The sequence below is a fragment of the Cupressus sempervirens genome, chromosome 6 (genome assembly GCF_028749045.1).
Source record: "Cupressus sempervirens isolate cs-2001-9-10 chromosome 6, ASM2874904v1, whole genome shotgun sequence".
Classification (NCBI taxonomy): Eukaryota; Viridiplantae; Streptophyta; class Pinopsida; order Cupressales; family Cupressaceae; genus Cupressus; species Cupressus sempervirens.
The window spans coordinates 284,190,915-284,210,011 of NC_143123.1; the positions used below are offsets into that span (position 1 = coordinate 284,190,915).

General features: G+C 37.7%; 2 protein-coding genes across 12 annotated transcripts in view; both read left to right on the forward strand.

Annotated features, from left to right (window-relative positions):
* LOC149552323 (alpha/beta-Hydrolases superfamily protein) overlaps positions 1-19,097 on the forward strand; it is a 260,629-nt gene that overhangs the window by 173,942 nt on the left and 67,590 nt on the right. For all 10 annotated transcript variants that reach the window (XR_016352899.1, XR_016352901.1, XR_016352903.1 and 7 more), the window contains one exon: positions 2,530-2,677. Coding sequence is in view for 5 of the 10 variants with exons in the window: in XM_089787851.1 (XP_089643977.1) it covers positions 2,530-2,677 (148 nt within the window). In the remaining 5 variants the exon portion in view is untranslated. The remainder of the gene's footprint in view (positions 1-2,529; positions 2,678-19,097) is intronic.
* LOC149552324 (uncharacterized) lies at positions 14,404-17,947 on the forward strand. Of its 2 annotated transcripts, none has more exons than XM_089789777.1 (7): positions 14,404-14,624; positions 14,845-15,487; positions 15,610-15,842; positions 15,951-16,103; positions 16,189-16,589; positions 16,694-17,099; positions 17,231-17,947. In XM_089789777.1, the coding sequence occupies exons 2-7, from the start codon at positions 15,117-15,119 to the stop codon at positions 17,815-17,817; spliced, it is 2,151 nt and encodes a 716-aa protein (XP_089645903.1). In that variant the 5' UTR covers positions 14,404-14,624; positions 14,845-15,116; the 3' UTR covers positions 17,818-17,947. The 2 variants fall into 2 exon arrangements, with proteins under 2 accessions (XP_089645903.1, XP_089645904.1); XM_089789778.1 differs by having other exon boundaries at positions 14,848-15,487.

Consider the following 19,097-nt stretch of genomic DNA (forward strand, 5'->3'; position numbering starts at 1 on the left):
ACTAGACCATAACTCTTTCAAGACTGGGTAGCCTGAGAGTGCAGTAGTAGAAAACAAGAGGCGGTGAGCACCAAAGCCTGCAGGGGCAATCAAGGCGAATTGAACCTTAGACGTCATTCCAAGACAAATCAGGCCAGCACACTTGGGTTTATAGGACCATTAATTGATAGTAAGACTTAACATGACGGCTAGCCAAAAAGGGCACCAACCATAATATTGTAAAAAATGTATCTAAAACTGTAGGTTTCCTGGAAATAAAATTGTGTATGATAAACCCCATTTGATCCATCCCAAATACCGAATATTCTAATACTGCTACTATTGCATGGTTGGATGCTAAGCTCTTATTGGGCTATGCAACCTCTTCAAATTCGATTTACTTTTGGCACCTTATGACCTGTGGGATGCTGAGATTGAATCAAGCAAAAGAAATTTTCTACATCCCCAACGCATATAACCACGACATGGAACTTGATTCTAATCGCGGACAACAAGAAAGAGCAGAAAATAACCACATGATTGAAGTCAAACTAATCTCTAAAAAACAAAAATACACATAACAATACCATCACAGGAAGTTGAACTCTCTGAATATATCTCTAACATTCTTATATTTTTGATATCGAACTAGGCTTTGATACCATGTTACATTTTGAGCCTAGAAATCAGAGAAGCAGCAATAACGAATAACCGGACAAGACACAAGAAACACATAGGATTAGGATTATCTTGGGAAAACCCTTTGAGAATGAAGGGAAAAACCCAGCCACACAACAAAAGAACATTTTATTGATAATGAAATTCAAGTGTACAATGCCCTTTGCTAGATGTGATATATATAACACCAGAGAGACTCTTCACTTAACAACGGAAGGTCTCTTAAAATTCCCAACAATATAACTCTTTATTACAAATAGAACTCTCCACATTTCCATGCTGTAGCGCATGATGAATGACATGTGTTTTTTTTTAAATATTATAAACGTCCTTTTCAGGTGAAGGTGACTATAATGGAATTAACACCCAGAGATAAAGATTTCTATCATTGTTACAAACTCCAACAGAACGGAGTATAATTTTAATGACATCCTAATTATAGAATAGGTTTCCAAGGAACATGAAGAAGACATTAAACTGGAAGATAAATGTGCATCCCCTCCTGTGCATGTTCTGGAAGAACAATTGGAATGGGCAAGTCTAAACATAAAACCAGAAAATGATGGTGTAAAAGCTCCGTGATCAGAGTACTATAACATAAAATGACACAAGGAATCAAGTGAGAGTACCATTATTTCCCTAACTACAATAACCAAGTTGTATGAGCATATTGAGATGTTATATCTCTGGACAACCCAAATCACATGAGAAAAAGTAGATGGGTTTCTTTTATCAAAAATGAGTGTCACCCAAGTGAGGACATAAAAATAATAGCAGGCTGAGTTAAATTGGTGATGCCGCTATTGGAAAGGAATGTAGGCCATGAGATACAAAGGAGGGTGGAATATAGTTTGATGGAAATTATCTAACTCCAGCTGCAACTTGCAAATAATGTGCAGGGGAAAGTGAAGTTTGTTTAGTCTGTCACACTCACAAGTGAGTCACAACCACTATTTTAGACAAGTTAAAACCCTCAAATGTTTTGCGGCCTTACTTTGGTATGCATAGTTAATGCCTAGCTATTAGAGAGATTGGAAGCCTTCATCTTTGGGCTAGATGTGCAAAACAATAATAGGAATAGGATCCTGTAAGAGTGCAAGACTAATAGAAGTTGGAGGAGATATAAAACTATTAATCAGTGAAAAATCAGACCTGGGAAAAAGACGAAACCAACCTATAAAAGGTTACAGAAAGCCTGTGTAAGAATAGTGTCTACATCAACCCACAAAATGTCAGAAATCTATATGTTTTGCAATTGTAACAAAATGTCTTATGTTAAATGTGCAAAATTGATGTTTGACTAAGTTTGAGCAAATTGTGTGAATGTTACTACTAACATTTTTTCCTTTTACATTTATACATTTCTCAAACATCAAACATTTACCAGAAGAAAAAAGTACTTTCCAGTGTGGCTTGGTTTCAGGCAATTCAATTAGAAAAGCTAAATCAGTTCTGCACATTTCATTGTCTCCTACTATTCCTTAAAATATGGATGTGATGGAATATATAAAGCAAGCAATCACCATTAGAAACTTTTCAAAACTTGATTGAAACTAGAATGGTGATTTTAGCTGTTGGTCTGTATTAATTTGATTCTCCTTGAACTTTCCATCTTCACAGATTAAATAATCATAGAATTGGCTATAATTTCTTATTTTAGATCCTTTATTGTTTTGTTTATTCCAGTGCTACAATTAAGATCCATGTAAAAGAAAGCAAATCTTTTGCTTTTCCTAGAAACATTGTTCTATCAGCTTGAAATATTTCTGTTTCTTTTGCTATATTATATTTAAGCTATTGAGATCTTGTCTTTTGTTATTTCCCATAGGATTCTCCCTAGTGCGTGTTTTATAAACTAGCTTGATTTTGCAGGCTACGAATTCTTTGTGCAGGATTGAGTTCTCTTGCTGGTTTACTGGGTCTGTTCCCTTCTAGGTTCAATAGAGGTCTTATTAAAAGGTCAGTGGGGCGGACATGGTCTTCTGATGCAGTTCATGTTGCATCCAGTTATCTACTTCGGGTGAGTCTGTCCTTTCTATTTCTGGATCTCATGCCTTATGAGTGATCTATAGCTAACATGCATGGTTTATTGGATCCATTAAAAGATATTTCTATCAAAATGATTTAAATACTAATTTAGATCAATGCAGAATGTAGCATACAGTGCTCTGCAGTGATGGGAAACAGGAATATTTGCGCAGAGCAAATTAATGTTTTAGTTATCATTTTTGATTATACATTTAAAAAAAAAATTAAATAAGTAGATGCAGGCAATGAGTCAGTAAATGAGTAAAGAAAACAAACAAGCTGATCTAGATACATATAAATGCTATAAGTAACGAAATTGCATCCTCATGTGGAATGCCGATGTAGTCACTCTAGATCACTGCCAAACACTATTTTCCTCCTCCCAAACCCTTCTCCACCCTCCAAAACGACCAACGCTGCAAATGATTTATGTTTTTGCTTCTTGCTGAGCATCACAGTTTTACTGGCAAAGCCCATGAGAAGTGATGTTGGTTATTATGAATAGAGCATGTTGAGTATGTAAAATCATGGGCCTTAACAGTGATTAATAATTGGAATATTCATATCAAGAATGATCAAAATTGATATTCAGCATAATATGGATCTATTGAAAGTGCAAAAAAAGTTCATCGGCACATGCAACCATATACATGAATCCCTGAAAAGAATATTCAAATCCACTGTAGTGCTGATACTCAGAGAAGCGAATACCTATTATGACATCAGTATATATAAGCATTGAAGTATAAATGAATAGTATTAAACCCAAAACAAAAATTCTCTTGACTCAAAATAAAATGGATCTAGTGAAAGAGAATGTAGAGACTTATAATGTGTATGCGAAAGACTAATGATATGAACATTAGCGTTCTTGGTAAGATCATTCAAATAAACATATATCTATGCAATGGAATGAAAAGAAACATAATTGTTTTTATCAGTCTTTCATATTGATTATAGAAACACCAGAAGAGAAACAATATATTCAAAGCAAATAGATATGGACAAAAGAGAAGCTCTCTAGAAATAAGTGATACAGCAAGAACCAATAGTATGCAAAGAGCTCATGGCATTTATAGAAAAAGTTTATGAAAGGTAAATGTGAAAGAATAAAGAACAGTCATATTGTGTGGAGTTTCCTGGGCAAATGTGGACAAATCAAGAAAACTGCTATCTGGATTTTGTCCGGAATAGGGTGAATTAGGTAGCAGTGCTGGCAGAATTGTCAGAATGTCGAGGGAAGAGATATCAATGGTTTTCTGAGGGCAGGGTTCTCTGATTTTTACAGCCGGTTACAAATATTTAACATCAAAAGTTCATAATTTTTCTATTCATCTAAGATAAAAGTGGCCAGAACAATGGAATAATAACAATGGAAGGATGCTGAGTGCAAAAAAACATAAATTTTAAAGAAGAAATGTATAGTTGTAAACTTGTACAAAATAACATATACAGGATAAGTAATTGATAGTAATCTAATCTTTGATAAATGTGGTAAGATGTGAGAGATATTTAAAGAAAATTAATCACGGAGATTATAAGTTTCATAATGAAATAACCCCGACAGGTTATAACTTCTTCCAACACCAAAATCTTAATACTTCAGGGGTTTGACATTTGGTCAAACAGTTTGCAAACAAGCTCTGATACCACTGAAATAACCCTTACTATATGGGTCACTAAAAATAACAATTCTGGACTGTGGGTACTTCGTCAAACTCTTGGCACAAAAGTTTAATTCGTAATGTTATGGTAACCAAAGACAAAGGGATAGTAATAATAATAAAAATTCAGGAAAAGATAATTTTAATGCAAGCACTATGATAATGACGAATTTTAACAATCAAATAACAGTGCTTGAACTGAAACATATATAACCAAATAAAACCTGAATACATGCATGAGATTTTTGGAATGGTGATGGATTCAGGTCTCGACCTTCATCTGCCTTCCATACTCTGAATAAGTAACTGATGCCGTATATGCTATTGAATTCGCCCGTTTCCAAAGAATGCAGACTCAAGCCTGTCACGTGAGTATTTCAGCAGATCAAACACCCTTAAGGGCATCAGCAGCAAAGCCCGTTAGGGTAATTAAGGCAACCCAAAAATACCATTGAAAAAACACCAATACGAATGCCGCCCAGACTGATTATAGATCGCAGGAATCTCCAATGCTGTTGGATTTACCAATATGAATCCGAACTATGTAATACGTTGCTCAAATAAAAAATGCCGATGCCGTCTTGTTCTGTGCACATTACTCCTCGCCTGAAATTGGTCTGAACCCTGAAGTCGTTCCCAACTTTCAAGTTAATCACCCAATATGTAATGCAAATCTAACTACAGATTGCTTCCCGCTTGGTCTAAAGAATCCGCATTTATTCTTTAGATTGTCACCTGCGAACTATTCAGGCTTGCGATTTCCTAACAGCCGGTTGTTGAAGAAAAACGCCCAACTTCTGATACGATCGTATTTGCAGAATCGTGCCCCCAAAAACGCTTCAAATTGCTACATGGAACACCCTTGCGATATTTTCTTGGTACCAATCAATGACGGAAAAGAAGAGACGCCTGACCAGATGGCCCTAATCCTGCTTGCTGGAGATGTATCGCTGCTTGTAATCTCCTTTTAAAAATTCGAACCCTCTGACCTAATGATTTGAATCGAATCCTTGCTTGATGTTAATTGATTCCACTCTCGCTGATCCTTCAATGAACAGTGATGCAGGAACCACAAAATTTTGCTGACTGATTCTGCAAGAGGATGGTGAACTCCAAACCCTTGCAAATAGCTTAAATCCTCAAAATTCAATTCTCGGAATGAACCTCCAAAATTGGCCTTAGGTCACAGATTTTGCCCCGATGAAATGACTGGAATGCCACCTCCAATCTGCAATAATTCAGATGATATTTCACACCCTCAAAATTGCGTACCAATTGAGAGTTTTCGTTCTCAATGGCCAGTTGTGACAATTGTAGAAACCCTAGGCTCCACAATGCACACGTGATTGAATCACACTCTGATATCAAGAGAGAAATAAACAACTGCTTAATTAGAATGGAGCCCCGAGGTGCCTATTTATTCTTTTCTCTCCATTTTCTCCAGAAGCTTCTAGAACATTATTTTATTTTATCTATTAAGTGACTTTAATAAGTATTTTTTTATAATCCAAGTCACTTTATTAAATATAAAGTTACCTTTTAATATTTATTTATTTTGATAACTTTATAAATAATTAACTTAATATCACTTATTTATTAATTAAAATAATTAATTAGTCGTCCTCATGAAATATTAATTATTTTGGACAACCTAATTAATTAAATTAATTAAATGAGACTGCCTCCGAAAATGGGGACATGATAGTCCGCCCTTCCTGAAATTGCTTGTCCCCAAGCAATGGCTGAACCATAAACCAATCAATCCACCTAGATCCCAAATGAAAACCTGTGTAATATCCCAATCCTCACCATACTCCCGTGGAGAAATCATCAATATCAACAGCTGAGAAACTGACATCACTGACAAAATCATCTGAAGACCATCTGTAGATGCCGATAGAAAAAACCATTCTGCACAACTCAAGCCAACTGAAACATCGACTCTATCAAAATTCAAGTCTCTGTCTAATTGACACTTGTACCCAACTGCACAGCCATAGGTACCTAAGTCACTGCCACCAAATCTGATCTCTGATGGACTGTTCTGGGTGTGTCGATACTGCAAGCTGTGTAACTTGCAACTACCAATTCTATTTTCAAAAGATGGTGCCAATCCACCCCATAATGAATGGTAAGAAACTGGAGCCGATCCACACCTGTGTGAAATCAAATCCTCTATCTCTAGGTCAAAAGAAAAATGATGAGCGTATCCCACCATATAATGCCGGTAGGAACCCCCAAACTCTGCTACTGGCTCACCATCATTGAATTGGGAATCAACAGATGGCTCCAATCTCTGACTCCGAGTGGCTGTAGGCTGGATAGGACCTTGTGCACTCCGCTCAACAAACCCCACCTCAAAAACCCTGTGAGGTAGCATAGTAGAAAGGATCACTATAATCTTCTCAATCAATCTGCAAATAACACTAGTACCTCGGATGAGAACACCTTCTGACACTTTATGTGAGACCAAGCGAACACGTGCACTATCCAGCAAATACTCCATGAACGGTTCAGTGCAGAAAAAATTATACGAGGAAGCATCAACATACTCCCCTGCACACCTCAACTGATCCTCCTATAAAGGTGGCATGCTCAACTGTACCACACTGTCATCTGTCTGAGAAGAATCAATCTGAAGACTCGACTCCACTAGTATTCCAAACTCATTAGGTCCAGCTACTTCCAAATCCTGAACATGTGTGTCAGTCCCAACATGTTCCTTAGTAGCGACTGCAGGAGTGTACTCACCACCAACCACCTCAATGGACAAATGAACTGGGTCTGGGGCTGGTTTTGACCGCAAATGCTCCAACTCCACGGTCACCTCCTTTAACTGAAACTGCGACTCCTGTAGATCTCGTTTTGTGTCCTCTAAAGCCTCAGTAGTCGCTATGAGCTTCTGAGTAAGCTCACTCACCTCCTCTTCACGATCCAAGAGTGCCTCATAGGCTGTACTTCCCCACTCAACCAGGTGATCACAGTCGGCTACCAATTGTAAGTAATCCTGCTTCAAAATCCGAATAGCCTCCCATAAAGAGTGGATCTTTGTCAAGGAAAAATAACTGCCTCCTTGCTCATCACTAGTAGGAGAACCCCATCCATAAACTGCTAGCAACTGTCGAGCAGCATCGAAATGCTGGCAAGCGGTAACAATGTCTCACTCACTAACTCTCAATTGACTAGACACGTGATGGCATTGGCTAGACTGTCTCCTACAAACCTCCTCTGATGCACTGTCTAAAGGAGTATCCTCAAAGTTACTGGTTTCTAGAATATTGTCATCCATATCTTGCGAATCAAATCCAAAGTTCATATCAACATTCAGAGTGTCAAAAACTGGAGTACTGCTGTGTAACTCCTCTGTACCCAAAGAAATTGTCAAGGAAACAAAATCTTCAAAACTGTCCACTGCATCCTCCTGGATGTCACCAAAGCCAATATGATCCTGGGACTCATCTGTACATACTGCCAAGTATGAAAAATCTTCAACACCTTCTAGCAAGAATGGTCGATTGGATATATGAACCAAGCCCAACACTGGTGTATAAAAACTAATACCAACATCGGACAAGTTGCTGGCACAAGGAAAGACAACACTGTGTATTCTGCTAATCAAGTCCATGATAGCACTCAAACAATCACTGCTACCATAAAGTGCTAAAGGTCTCCAGTCAATTGAATCCCAAACGCCGATGAAACATTCTCGAGTCCATATCCGTAAACAAGAATCAGCTGGTAACTCAAGCAAACTCCTTACCTGAGTAATGTGACCAATACCAACTAACTCCACATACCTGTCTGACATTGTCCTTGTATCTTGGATGCAAGATGAACTCGCAACATTATCAACAACCACATATGATCCGTCTACTGCAGGAAGCTGAATGTCAGGCGTGCAAGATGAAACTAAGCTTAGCTCCATGCCATGCTCATTCCCATGTCTCTCCCAGTCCTGTAATGCCAATGGAGCATTCACCAAAGTTGCTCGAGTGTCCTCAAACTCGCGAGAAAGCCTGTCAACTTCCTCCTTCCTTTTCAAGGCATCTGAATAGTCTCTGACAAGTCTAAGAAGATGGTCACGATCTGATAGAAGATGTAAATAACTCAACTTCATCGTTCCCATTCCTTCTCTAATCGCCTGTAAGTCAACACAAGAAGACTTTGCCTGAACTCCCTTATGTCTACCTTCTAACTGAATCATCCGGATGTGATCCTCTATCATATCCCGCATCCTGTCATGATGAGATAATGAAGTCACAATACTGTCTTCGCTCACCTTTAGCTGGTTGGACAAATCATGTGAAGTACTACCATCCTCATGTGATGAAGCATCTAACTGTGCCTGGTACTCTCTCTCAGCAAAGTCATGAATGCTCAATGTCTGCTCATCTCTACCAGGTATCTCACCATCATGCACAACAACATCCTCATAATCATCATTTGAACCCACTATGTTGTAGTCACTGCCTGTTGGAACCAGACCGTCCTGAGTACCTGAGACATCAGCCTTTGGCAGCCTGTATACAACTGTCTCAACTTGAGTACCAAGTTGACAGTTACTATCCATCAGCGTAATATCCTTCAACACTTCTTCCTGTGGCTGAATTGAAACCTCTGACTGGTTGCAAACTTGTTTCTCGAACTCCTCATTAAGGTTCTTAGTAACATCTCTCACTGTATCAGTCAATGCTTTGCGAGAAGATTTGCCAAATCGAAATCCAGTCGACTTATCCACCTTAGCTGGGTCGGACAGCCTGTCATTTATACGGTGGTGCTTAATCAACAGTTCAGACATGTTATGCCTTATTTTCCTAAGTTCATCTTGAATGTCTGAATAGCCATCCTTTCCACAATTCCGACTCTGGATACTGTGTCTATCAATTGTCCAAGATTGTGTCCTCAGAGACTTTGTACTGTACCTGTCCATTCTGGATAAAATAGAGTGCTGATCACTCATGTAAGTCGGTTCTCACCCCATAGGATGGCAAGAAAACCGCTCTGATACCACTGAAATAACCCCGACAGGTATAACTTCTTCCAACACCAAAATCTTAATACTTCAAGGGTTTGACATTCCCATTTTTGGAGGCAGTCTGATTTAATTAATTTAATTAATTAAATCAGACTGCCTCCGAAAATGGGGACATGACACATAACTACAGTTGTAATGAAATAAAATAAAGCAGTCACAATGTTGGGAAATCATGGCTGGTGTTGTACATTCAAATATGTTCCATATGAATGCAGATAACAACATGATAGTATATCTATTCACATGATAGCAGAAGCTGGTTGATCCATTTTAAGTGCTGTGAATAATTTCTATAAGATTTTAGTACAAAATCAACATATTATGAAGCAAACTGTGTGCTACTTATTTAGAATTATGGAGAACCAATGCATTCATGGTCAACCAGAATGATCAAACAATAATGTATGATGAAGTTTACTAGTATTACATGCTATGTTATTCATTGAGAATGAGTAGTTATATAAAATTACAGAGTTATGTATATATATATCAGCAGCAAAGCTAAAAATAGCGTAAACATTCAGAGTCAGCAACCGTTTTAACAGCAAGTTGGAACTTGCAGGTAACTTTCAGCAAAGTACCCAGATTGAAAAGATATTAGTGGCACAATATGTATCAACAATGAGATTGAAAGTGCTTGTGGCTATTACCATGAATTGGCAGCCCATAGGCAACACAAAACATTATATTTTCAGATTTTGGTATGTAAATTTGTGTCGAAGAAACAAGCATCTGTTTTTCATAGAATATGAAAATATCAATGATAAAGAAGTAAAACAAATTGAAGCATGAGCATAGTATACCTTGAAATTCAGGCATTATAAATAGCAGGGCACAAGAACAGAGTGTTGTTTTATAATAAGGATGTTATGCCCAATAGCTCAATACAAATAAAAATGAAAGCACAAAGTCAATACATTGGAATAATAGTATCAACACAGCTACAAACCAGAATATCAAAGGATTCTCTGGATATCAAATGATGTGAAGCATAGTTACGGGACTCGGACTCGCCTCTGACTCAGAAAGTCAAAATCTGACTTAGACTTGGACTTAGCGACCAGACTCAGCAAGGACTTAGAAAATTGAAAAACCCGTGAAATTCAAAGATTTTTAAAGATTCAAAGATTTTTTGATGCATCTTTTAAACAATTAACATCAAATAGACAATAATTGAGATAAATAGATGTTACTTAAAAGTTAATACACATACACAATTTTGCATAGATCATGTAAGTATAAAAGTGGATTTTTGAGGAAAAAACTGAATAACACAAATTACAATATAAACTTAAAAAAGTAATAAACATAGTGTCACTGGAGTATCAAATGTCTACAATATTCATGGATTGCAAAATCCATGGTATCAAAAGTTCAAAACATATAACAAAATAACAACTACAGTGTAGAACAGTATAAGACTAAGGCTCATAGTAGCCTATGTCCTCCTAAGAGTACGCCTAAGATAAGTCATGGAAGGTTGTAGAGCCATCCTCTCTCCCTCTGTCTAAGGCTGAACCTCATCCTCACTCACATAATCCTCATCCTCATCCTCACCCACATAATCCTCATCATCAGACTCCGATCCATCACTCCTAGCCTCAGGGTCCTGCACTCTGTCTCCTTGCGCTCTAGCCTCCTCGACTGCCATTGCTACTGCCTCAGCCTCCTGATCAACCCACTCCATGTCTTCATCACTGAAGACAAGATCAACAATCTCTGTGTTCCACTTCGCATGTGGATCAACATTCTCTAATACAATAGGTGATGTATTGTGCTTAGGATTTGTCCATGGCGAAGGCGAAGGTTGTAGTGAACAAAGACAAGATCATTCAATTTTTTCACTGCTAACCTATTGCGCTTCTTCGAGTGTATATGCTTGAATAGACTTCAATTACGTTCACATCTTGATGCACTAGATAGCTGGCTCAAGGTGCGAATCGCAATCCTTTGTAAATTTGGCACCCTAGTGCCAAACATCTCCCACCATGCATTTGAAACAAGAAAATTTTAAATCAAATCAATAACTTTGATTTTATTAGATTAAAACGGTAATAGAATTAGAAATTAGGATGTAGAATCAAAGGTTTTTACTAGGCATCAATTCTGTCGTATTTTTCTTGCACAACTCCCATACAAATAAGTCCCCTTGAGCTTTCTTAAACAACTCAATCTCACAGACTACAATTGTTCCAACTCTTGAATCAGGTGACATTCTCTCTGCAATATCATAAATGCCACTCCACACCTCATCATCAGCCTTGAAATGTGGGCTGAATTGGTATGCTAGATTAAGGAAGTAGGTTGTTTCATGTATAGGCTTGTGAAGTAGATTGTGCCAACGTCTATCAATGGCATCCCATATAGGCCCATACCTATATCGATTCCCTACAAAAAAAAGAGCTAATGGCCTTCTTCACCCTATCCATGCCCTCATAAATGTAGCCCATTGAGGGCTTCTCTCCATCAGCAATTCGTAGGAGAACAAACAACTTTATGAACTACAATTATTATGAAAGTTGGAAGAGAAACAATTATCTTTAAGTTTTTTCTTTAAAAAAGAGCAATAATTTATAACATAATTTCATTAAAAAAAAGTGGCAATGTGGGCAAAAAGGAAAATTACCATCACAATATCAGCAATCGGTGTCCAAAAGGAAGCCTCATAAAAAATGCGATCAGCTGCATCATTCCTTGCAGTGGTCTATGCATATGATGATGCAATCCACCCCTCACTTAGAAACATGCGTCTCAAACCTTCCTTTGAATCAAACAAAGATTGCAATGTGAGAAAATTGGTTGCAAATCTAGTAACCCATGGATGAGACAACTCCTTTTGGTCAGTGTATTTCCTTATGAAGCTGAGGACCCATGTATGATTATATATAAATTTGCATACACTCATTCCTTGCTCTATAATTGTTTTTATCCAAAGGAGTTTACCAAGATCCTTTAACATGAGGTCAACGCAATGAGCAACACAGGGGGTCCAAAATAAGTGAGGGTGTCTCTCCATAAGAAGCTTTCCTGCAACAACATAATTTGCTGCATTATCTGTGACTATCTGCACCACATTCTCCTCAGCTACGTCTTTTATCACTTCATTCATTATCTCACAAAGATATTAAGAATTCTTTGTTTTTCCTGAGGCATCAATTGATTTCAATAAAACCGTGGCACCTAAAGAAAAAGAAACAAATTAGTATAATGAGCAATGGTCAATCATAAATTCATAATTTATAAACTTAATCACTTAAGCACAAGTTTTACTAATAAATTTTTAATATCTACAATTACCTAATGAAGAGACAAGAAAGTTGATGAGTGTTCTACTCCTATCAGTCCAACCATCAGTCATGATGTTGCAACCCTTCGTCTTCGACACCTCACGCTGCTCCTTGATTGCACCTTCTACATTAGCAACCCTTTGTGTCAAAAGAGGGCCTCCTAACTCGTCATCGGTAGTGGCTTTGAACCCCGGACCACAAATAGTAACAACATCGATTGCAATTTGCCAATAAGGGGACTTAAAATTGAAATATTTTTTTTTTAAGTTAAACAAATTAGTATATTATATTATTACTATTAAATTTGAAAACAAATTAAAATAAACAAAATAAGCACATTATTGTCTCTTGAAACTTGAAAGCAAGAGAAGCAAGACATAAATTAAAATTTAAATAAATAATTATCTTGCTACATTGAATGAAATGTTGTTGTAGATGAAGAAGTCTCCAAGTGCCAATTTTGCATTATCATGCTTCTCCTTGTTCCAACCCATGCTGTCAACCGATGGTTTTGCACCTGGAGCCATGCGTGGAACAAAGATGGAATCAAATGTCGATCTTTGCTTATGAATGCAAGGCCCAATGGTCACACTTGTAGAAGTAGTAGCAGCAGTAGGTGGAGTAGGGGATAATGGAGAGCGAAAACTAGATCCCTGTTGGGTTAGTTGTGCCATTTCTTCTTGTTGCTTCTTTTTCAATTTTTTTTTCTCCATTTTTTCCTCTAGAAGATTTTACATGTCTCACATAACATCCTGGGGTACTTCTTTGCATTTTTTAGCATCTCGCATAGTTATATGTGCTAGGTGATACTTCAATCTATTTATGCCTCCCCTGTTATTAATTACACTGCAATGTCAACATGTAACAACTCCCTTTTTGTGGCCCTGGATGGCATGTTTCCAAGCCCTATCCCTTGCTATTGCAGCTTGGTCTGCATTAGGGTTAAATACAACCCTAATTCCACTTCTACAAGGCTCACCTTAAGGCATGGTGTCAATGTGTTTGCTGCTGCAATATGAATATATTATAAATAGAAAAAAGTTAGCATCAAATCAGATTTTTAAACTTTAGGGCCTTCTTACTTATCAAGTTTGTTATCAAGATAAATTAGAATAAATCTAAATAGTAGATACTAGAAGTAGAGACTAAAACAAATGTAAACAAAACGGAAAGTAAGAAATATGAATGTAAAACAATTTACAAAACAACACAAAGAAATGCAACTTGTTGCTTACCTCTTCAAATTTGCACAAACAATGGAAATGCAAGTAAGTTTGTAGTAGCCTCTTCCAAATGTTTTCTTAAGCTCCTCTCAATGCTTAAGTGCAAGCTACAAAGTTGTACAAACCATCAACAATTGATATGGGAGAGCCAACCGGTTTGCTATTTTTTCTCTCAAAACCGTAATACTCTTCTCTAAGTCTTTCCTCTCTATCACAAGCATTAGCAAAGGGTGGAATGACCTTTTTAGGTCAAATCATAGTAACGAGAATCGCCCAAAAATCGCCTGAATCGGCGATTCCGTGACCCGATTCATCCTGCGCGATTTTTTTTGAATCGTGAATCGGTATCGCCGATTTCTGGGCCATGAATCGCCTGAATCGCTGATTCAGGAGATTCATGTAAAAATCGCCAAAATCGCCTTAAAAAATCGGCTATGAATCGCTCGTGGCATGTAAAAAGGGAAGTTGAAATTTAAAAAAAAATCACTTGTTTTTTTCACTTTGTTTTTGACCTATTCTCTTTGTTATAACCCTAAAGGGCCTTCTATCTGTGAAGCATGAGTAGAAGAGAGGAAAAGTGAGAGAGAAGAAGAGAAAAGAAAAGCCATAGGTTTCCAACCGGCAAGAAGGAGGAGCACCAAAGAGATCAGCAGGCCATTTGGGGAGCCCATCAATTGCTTTGGGAGCATTAAGGAGCCAATATCAACACTCCTCAACTCATTTGCAAGAGGTAAGTGCTTATTTTTTTTCTTGCATGTTAGTGTATTATGCATTTTTTGTTAAATTTTTAGTGTATTATGCGTTTTTTGTTAAATTTCTATAGTTTTCAAGAATTTTAGTGTAAATCTTGAATGCTTTTTATTTTTACTAAGTTGCAAGCTAGGGTTTGTTGTTTTCTAATTTTTATTAGCTTCAAACTTTGATATTTTACATAAAATTTTTTATTGCAGCAGCCTTTGCTCTCATTTTTCGCAAATTCCAATGGGTAAAAAAGATGAATGTTGGAAATATAATGAAGAGTTTCCTGGAAGAACCAAATATCAAACAAAATGCATGTTTTGTAAAGAAAAAATAACTTCCGGGGGTATTTATAGATTGAAATTTCACATTGCTGCTATACCTGGACATGATGTTACAGTTTGCACTCACCAAACTCTTGAGGCAAAACGCACTTGCTTAATGGCATTAGAAAAAAATTGAAAAAGACAAAGCAAATAGGAAAATGCAAGTTGAAGGGTTAAGGGGTATTGGCTCCCATGTTCCCGCATCCGCAGCTGCATCCACATCTGCATCAGCTTCCGCATCTGTAGGTTGTGTTGGAGAGGGTTCTTCTAGGCCTCCTTTTTATCCTAGTTCTTCTGCTCGTGCTAGTGCTAGTGCTAGTCGGTCACATACTGAGACGGAGTCCCACACCAACCTATTGCAGCCTAGAGTGCGGAAAAATAGAATGGATAGTTACTTTGTGCCCCGCACTACTCCTGGTTCCCAATCCACGCTTGAGGGCATGGGTTTGAACAAGGAGATTCACGATGCTGCCAGAAAGGAGATATGCAAATTTTGGTACTTTTGCAACATTCCATTTATTGCAGCCAGGTAATTGATTCTTTTTTCTTTGTTTTCTTTAAAGCTAAAATTAAAAGTAAAAGTAAAACTTTAATTATATCTACTTGTTTTATAATTTGAGTCTTTGACATCTAAACTTTTATTTGTGACAGGGCTCCTTATTGGCAGAATATGATAGATGCGGTTGCTATTTGTGGTCCGGGGTTTAAAGCCCCAACTGAGGCTGAGTTGAGCGGATACCTCCTGGATGAGATGGTAGAGGACATGAGGGTTGACCTCGAGGAGAACCGAAAGGAATGGATTGCAAAGGGTTGCACCATCATGACTGATGGTTGGACCGATAGGAGGAATAGAACACTCCTCAATTTTCTTGTATCCTGTGGAGGTGATTGATCATTCTACTTTCCTACATACATTGTAAATTTTGATTTGTTGAATGCTAATTCGTTAATGATCCATTTAATATTATAATTCGTTGTTTTGTTACTTGTAGGATATACCATGTTCATAAAATCCATTGATGCTTCCGCACATGTGAAAAATGCCACATATTTATGTGAGGCTATTGAGGAAGTTATAGCAGAGGTGGGAGAACAAAATGTGATCCAGGTGGTGACGGATAATGCAGCAAATTATGTTGCAGCAGGTAAACTTTTAACTTTGCAAGTTTTGAAAATAAATTTATTTGAATTTTGAAATTTGAGTTTCTAATTGACTTAAAATTGTTGTAGGTAAACTTTTGATGGAGAGGCACCCCACCATATTTTGGTCCCCTTGTGCGGCACACTGCATTGACCTCATGTTGGAGGAAATTGGTAAACTTGAGTTTGTCAAGTCATGTGTGGAAAGGGCAAAAAATATATGCAAATTCATTTATAATCATGCATTTGTCCTTAGCACAATGAGGAAGTACACAAAAGGCAAGGAGTTAGCTTGCCCAGGTATCATGAGGTTTGCCTCGAATTTCATCACCTTGCAGTCCTTGTTGACATCAAGGAATGGATTGAGGAGCATGTTTGTTGGGCAGGAGTGGATTTGCTCTTCCTATGCTACGACCACTGTAGGGTTAGATGTGGCGGATTGCATATTTGATGAGGATGGTTTTTGGAAACCCGCTAGAGAAATCCTTAAGGTAAATTTATTGCAATTTAACATTTAGTATTTTGCTTTTACTTTAAGTTATATTATTTTATATTTAAGTTTTGACTCAAATTTTTTGTTTTACTTAATATGTAGGTCACTGAGCCCCTTGTAGCTTTGCTACGAACTGTTGATGGGGAGAAGCCCTCTATGGGCTACATTTATGAGGGCATGGATAGGGCCAAGGAGGCCATCAGAGCCCAATATGCAGGAGTGCAGGAGAGGTATGGCCCTATTTGGGACATCATCGATAGGAGATGGCAGAATCAGCTCCATCGACCCATCCATGCAGCAGCTTACTATCTGAATCCGGCATTTCATTTCCGTCCTGAGTTCAAGGCGGATGCGGAGGTTCTCACTGGCTTATACACAGTGATTCAGAGATTGAGTAGCGATGAAAATAGCGCTGCTGCGATTGTTGAGCTAGACCAGTTCAACAATAAGGAGGGGCCACTTTTCTCTGGCAGGATGGCCATAAATGCTCAGACAACACTACAGCCAGGTAAAAATTAAATAATATATTCAATGTTCATGAATCTAGATTCTAAACTTAAAGTTGATTATATAATGCATTAATTTTAGAGTTGTAATTTGTAAATGAGACTAATTGTTTTTGTTTTTTCCTTATTTCAGATAGATGGTGGCAAATGTTTGGGGCCACAACCCCAAACCTTCAAAAAATTGCCATCCGCATTCTGAGTCAGCCGAGCAGCGCTTCTGGATGTGAGCGTAGTTGGTCCATGTTCGAGCACATCCACTCGAAGAGGAGAAACAGGTTGACAGTGCAGAGGTTGAATGATCTTGTCTTTGTTCATTACAACCTTTGTCTTAGGATTAGACAGATTTTGGGCGCTGACTCCTCTTCGATCATTCTAGAGGAGATTGATCCAGAATCAGAGTGGATCACAGAGACCGTGGACCCAGTCTTCACTGAGGAAGACCGCGCGTGGGTTGACCAGGTGGATGTAGAGGCTGAGGCTGTGGCTAGGGCAGAGGAGGCAGCTAGAGCACGTTCAGGCATTGGTAGACGCACACACGCACGCACAGACGCAGGCCCTAGCGACGTTATTCATGAGCCCATTGCCCATGCAGGGGACATGGCTCGGCGGTCCTCTAGGACCTACCTTACACGCCTTTCTCATAGGCAAACTAGATACTCAGAGGCTGAGGTTGAGCCTGCAACAGAGCTAGAGGATGATGATGAGGATGATGAGGCTTGAGCTGGAGCCTTGTTTTTATATTTTGTTTACACTGTATAGATATTGATAGTGATAGTGAATCACTGATAGACATATGTTTCAAACTTTCATGGATCTTCATCTTAGATTTATACATACATTTATGATTTGATGTCTTATAGATCTTCATGATTTCATCTTATTGATTCTATGATTTGAATCATTATGATCATTTGATTTTTATTTACTTCAGCTAGCATACAATTTACATTTTAGTACATAATGATAACATAGTTACGTATGTGATGGATTTTATGTTTCATGTTTATGTATATTAGATTCTATTTGATGATGTTATAGTGTTTTTAAGTTATATTCAATAAAGGGTGCATGAAATAAGTCTTAAATTGTTAAAATCCATTACTATTCCAATTCACGTTACTATGGGTCAAATAGATGTTATACAAACCAAAAAAAGGCAACTTAATTCTTTTATTTTTTTTTGTATTTGCACTTTTCTACCTTAGCTACTGGTGAGAGTCTTGGGCTCGGTGAGTCTGGTGAGTTCCTAAGCTTAGCGAGTCCACGTAGACTCTGCTAGGACTCGGCCGAGTCCAAGTTCAGAGGCCATTTGCCTTGAAAAGGCTACCTTTGCCTCGGATTCACAGACTCTCAAAACACTACTGTGAAGTCAAGCTACGGTTTTTATTTTCACTCAAGTAAAAACAAAATTTCTTTCGAAGTATTAATCAATGGAAACATCAAAAAAGTATCAGTGCACAAGGTATGAAACAGGAGCTAAAATCAAAAGCAATACAAGTATGAAAAAATCAAGCCATTTTCATCAGTATAAATTTAATGAAATGAGGAGTGACATATATATTGACGACGACTTGGATAACTTGTAGAAACTTGTATGCAACAGGTACAAATCAATTTTGGCAGAGCCTAAACATTTATAAAATACTTGAAAGCAGCCTCATATATCTGGACAGAGATATATTCTAAATCAGAAACAATCAGTCAAAATGATGCCAAAAAGAGATTAAGAGAATCAACAATTAGAAAAGTTTGCGGTACAACATGAGGATTTCATATTCATAAGTAGAAAAAAATGACAGAGATCTCTTACAACATGCAGACTAAGGAGCTTCTTACCATCGATTTCATGACACACAAGGTCCTCAAAAGCTTTTATTTATAACTTCCACAGTTTCAGTGGCAAACTCAAAATAAAGAAACCCTATTCATAGAGGCAACCATAGTTGATATTAAGAATTGAGAGGATTCAAACCAAGAAATGGTAGCGAGAATGTCAGAGA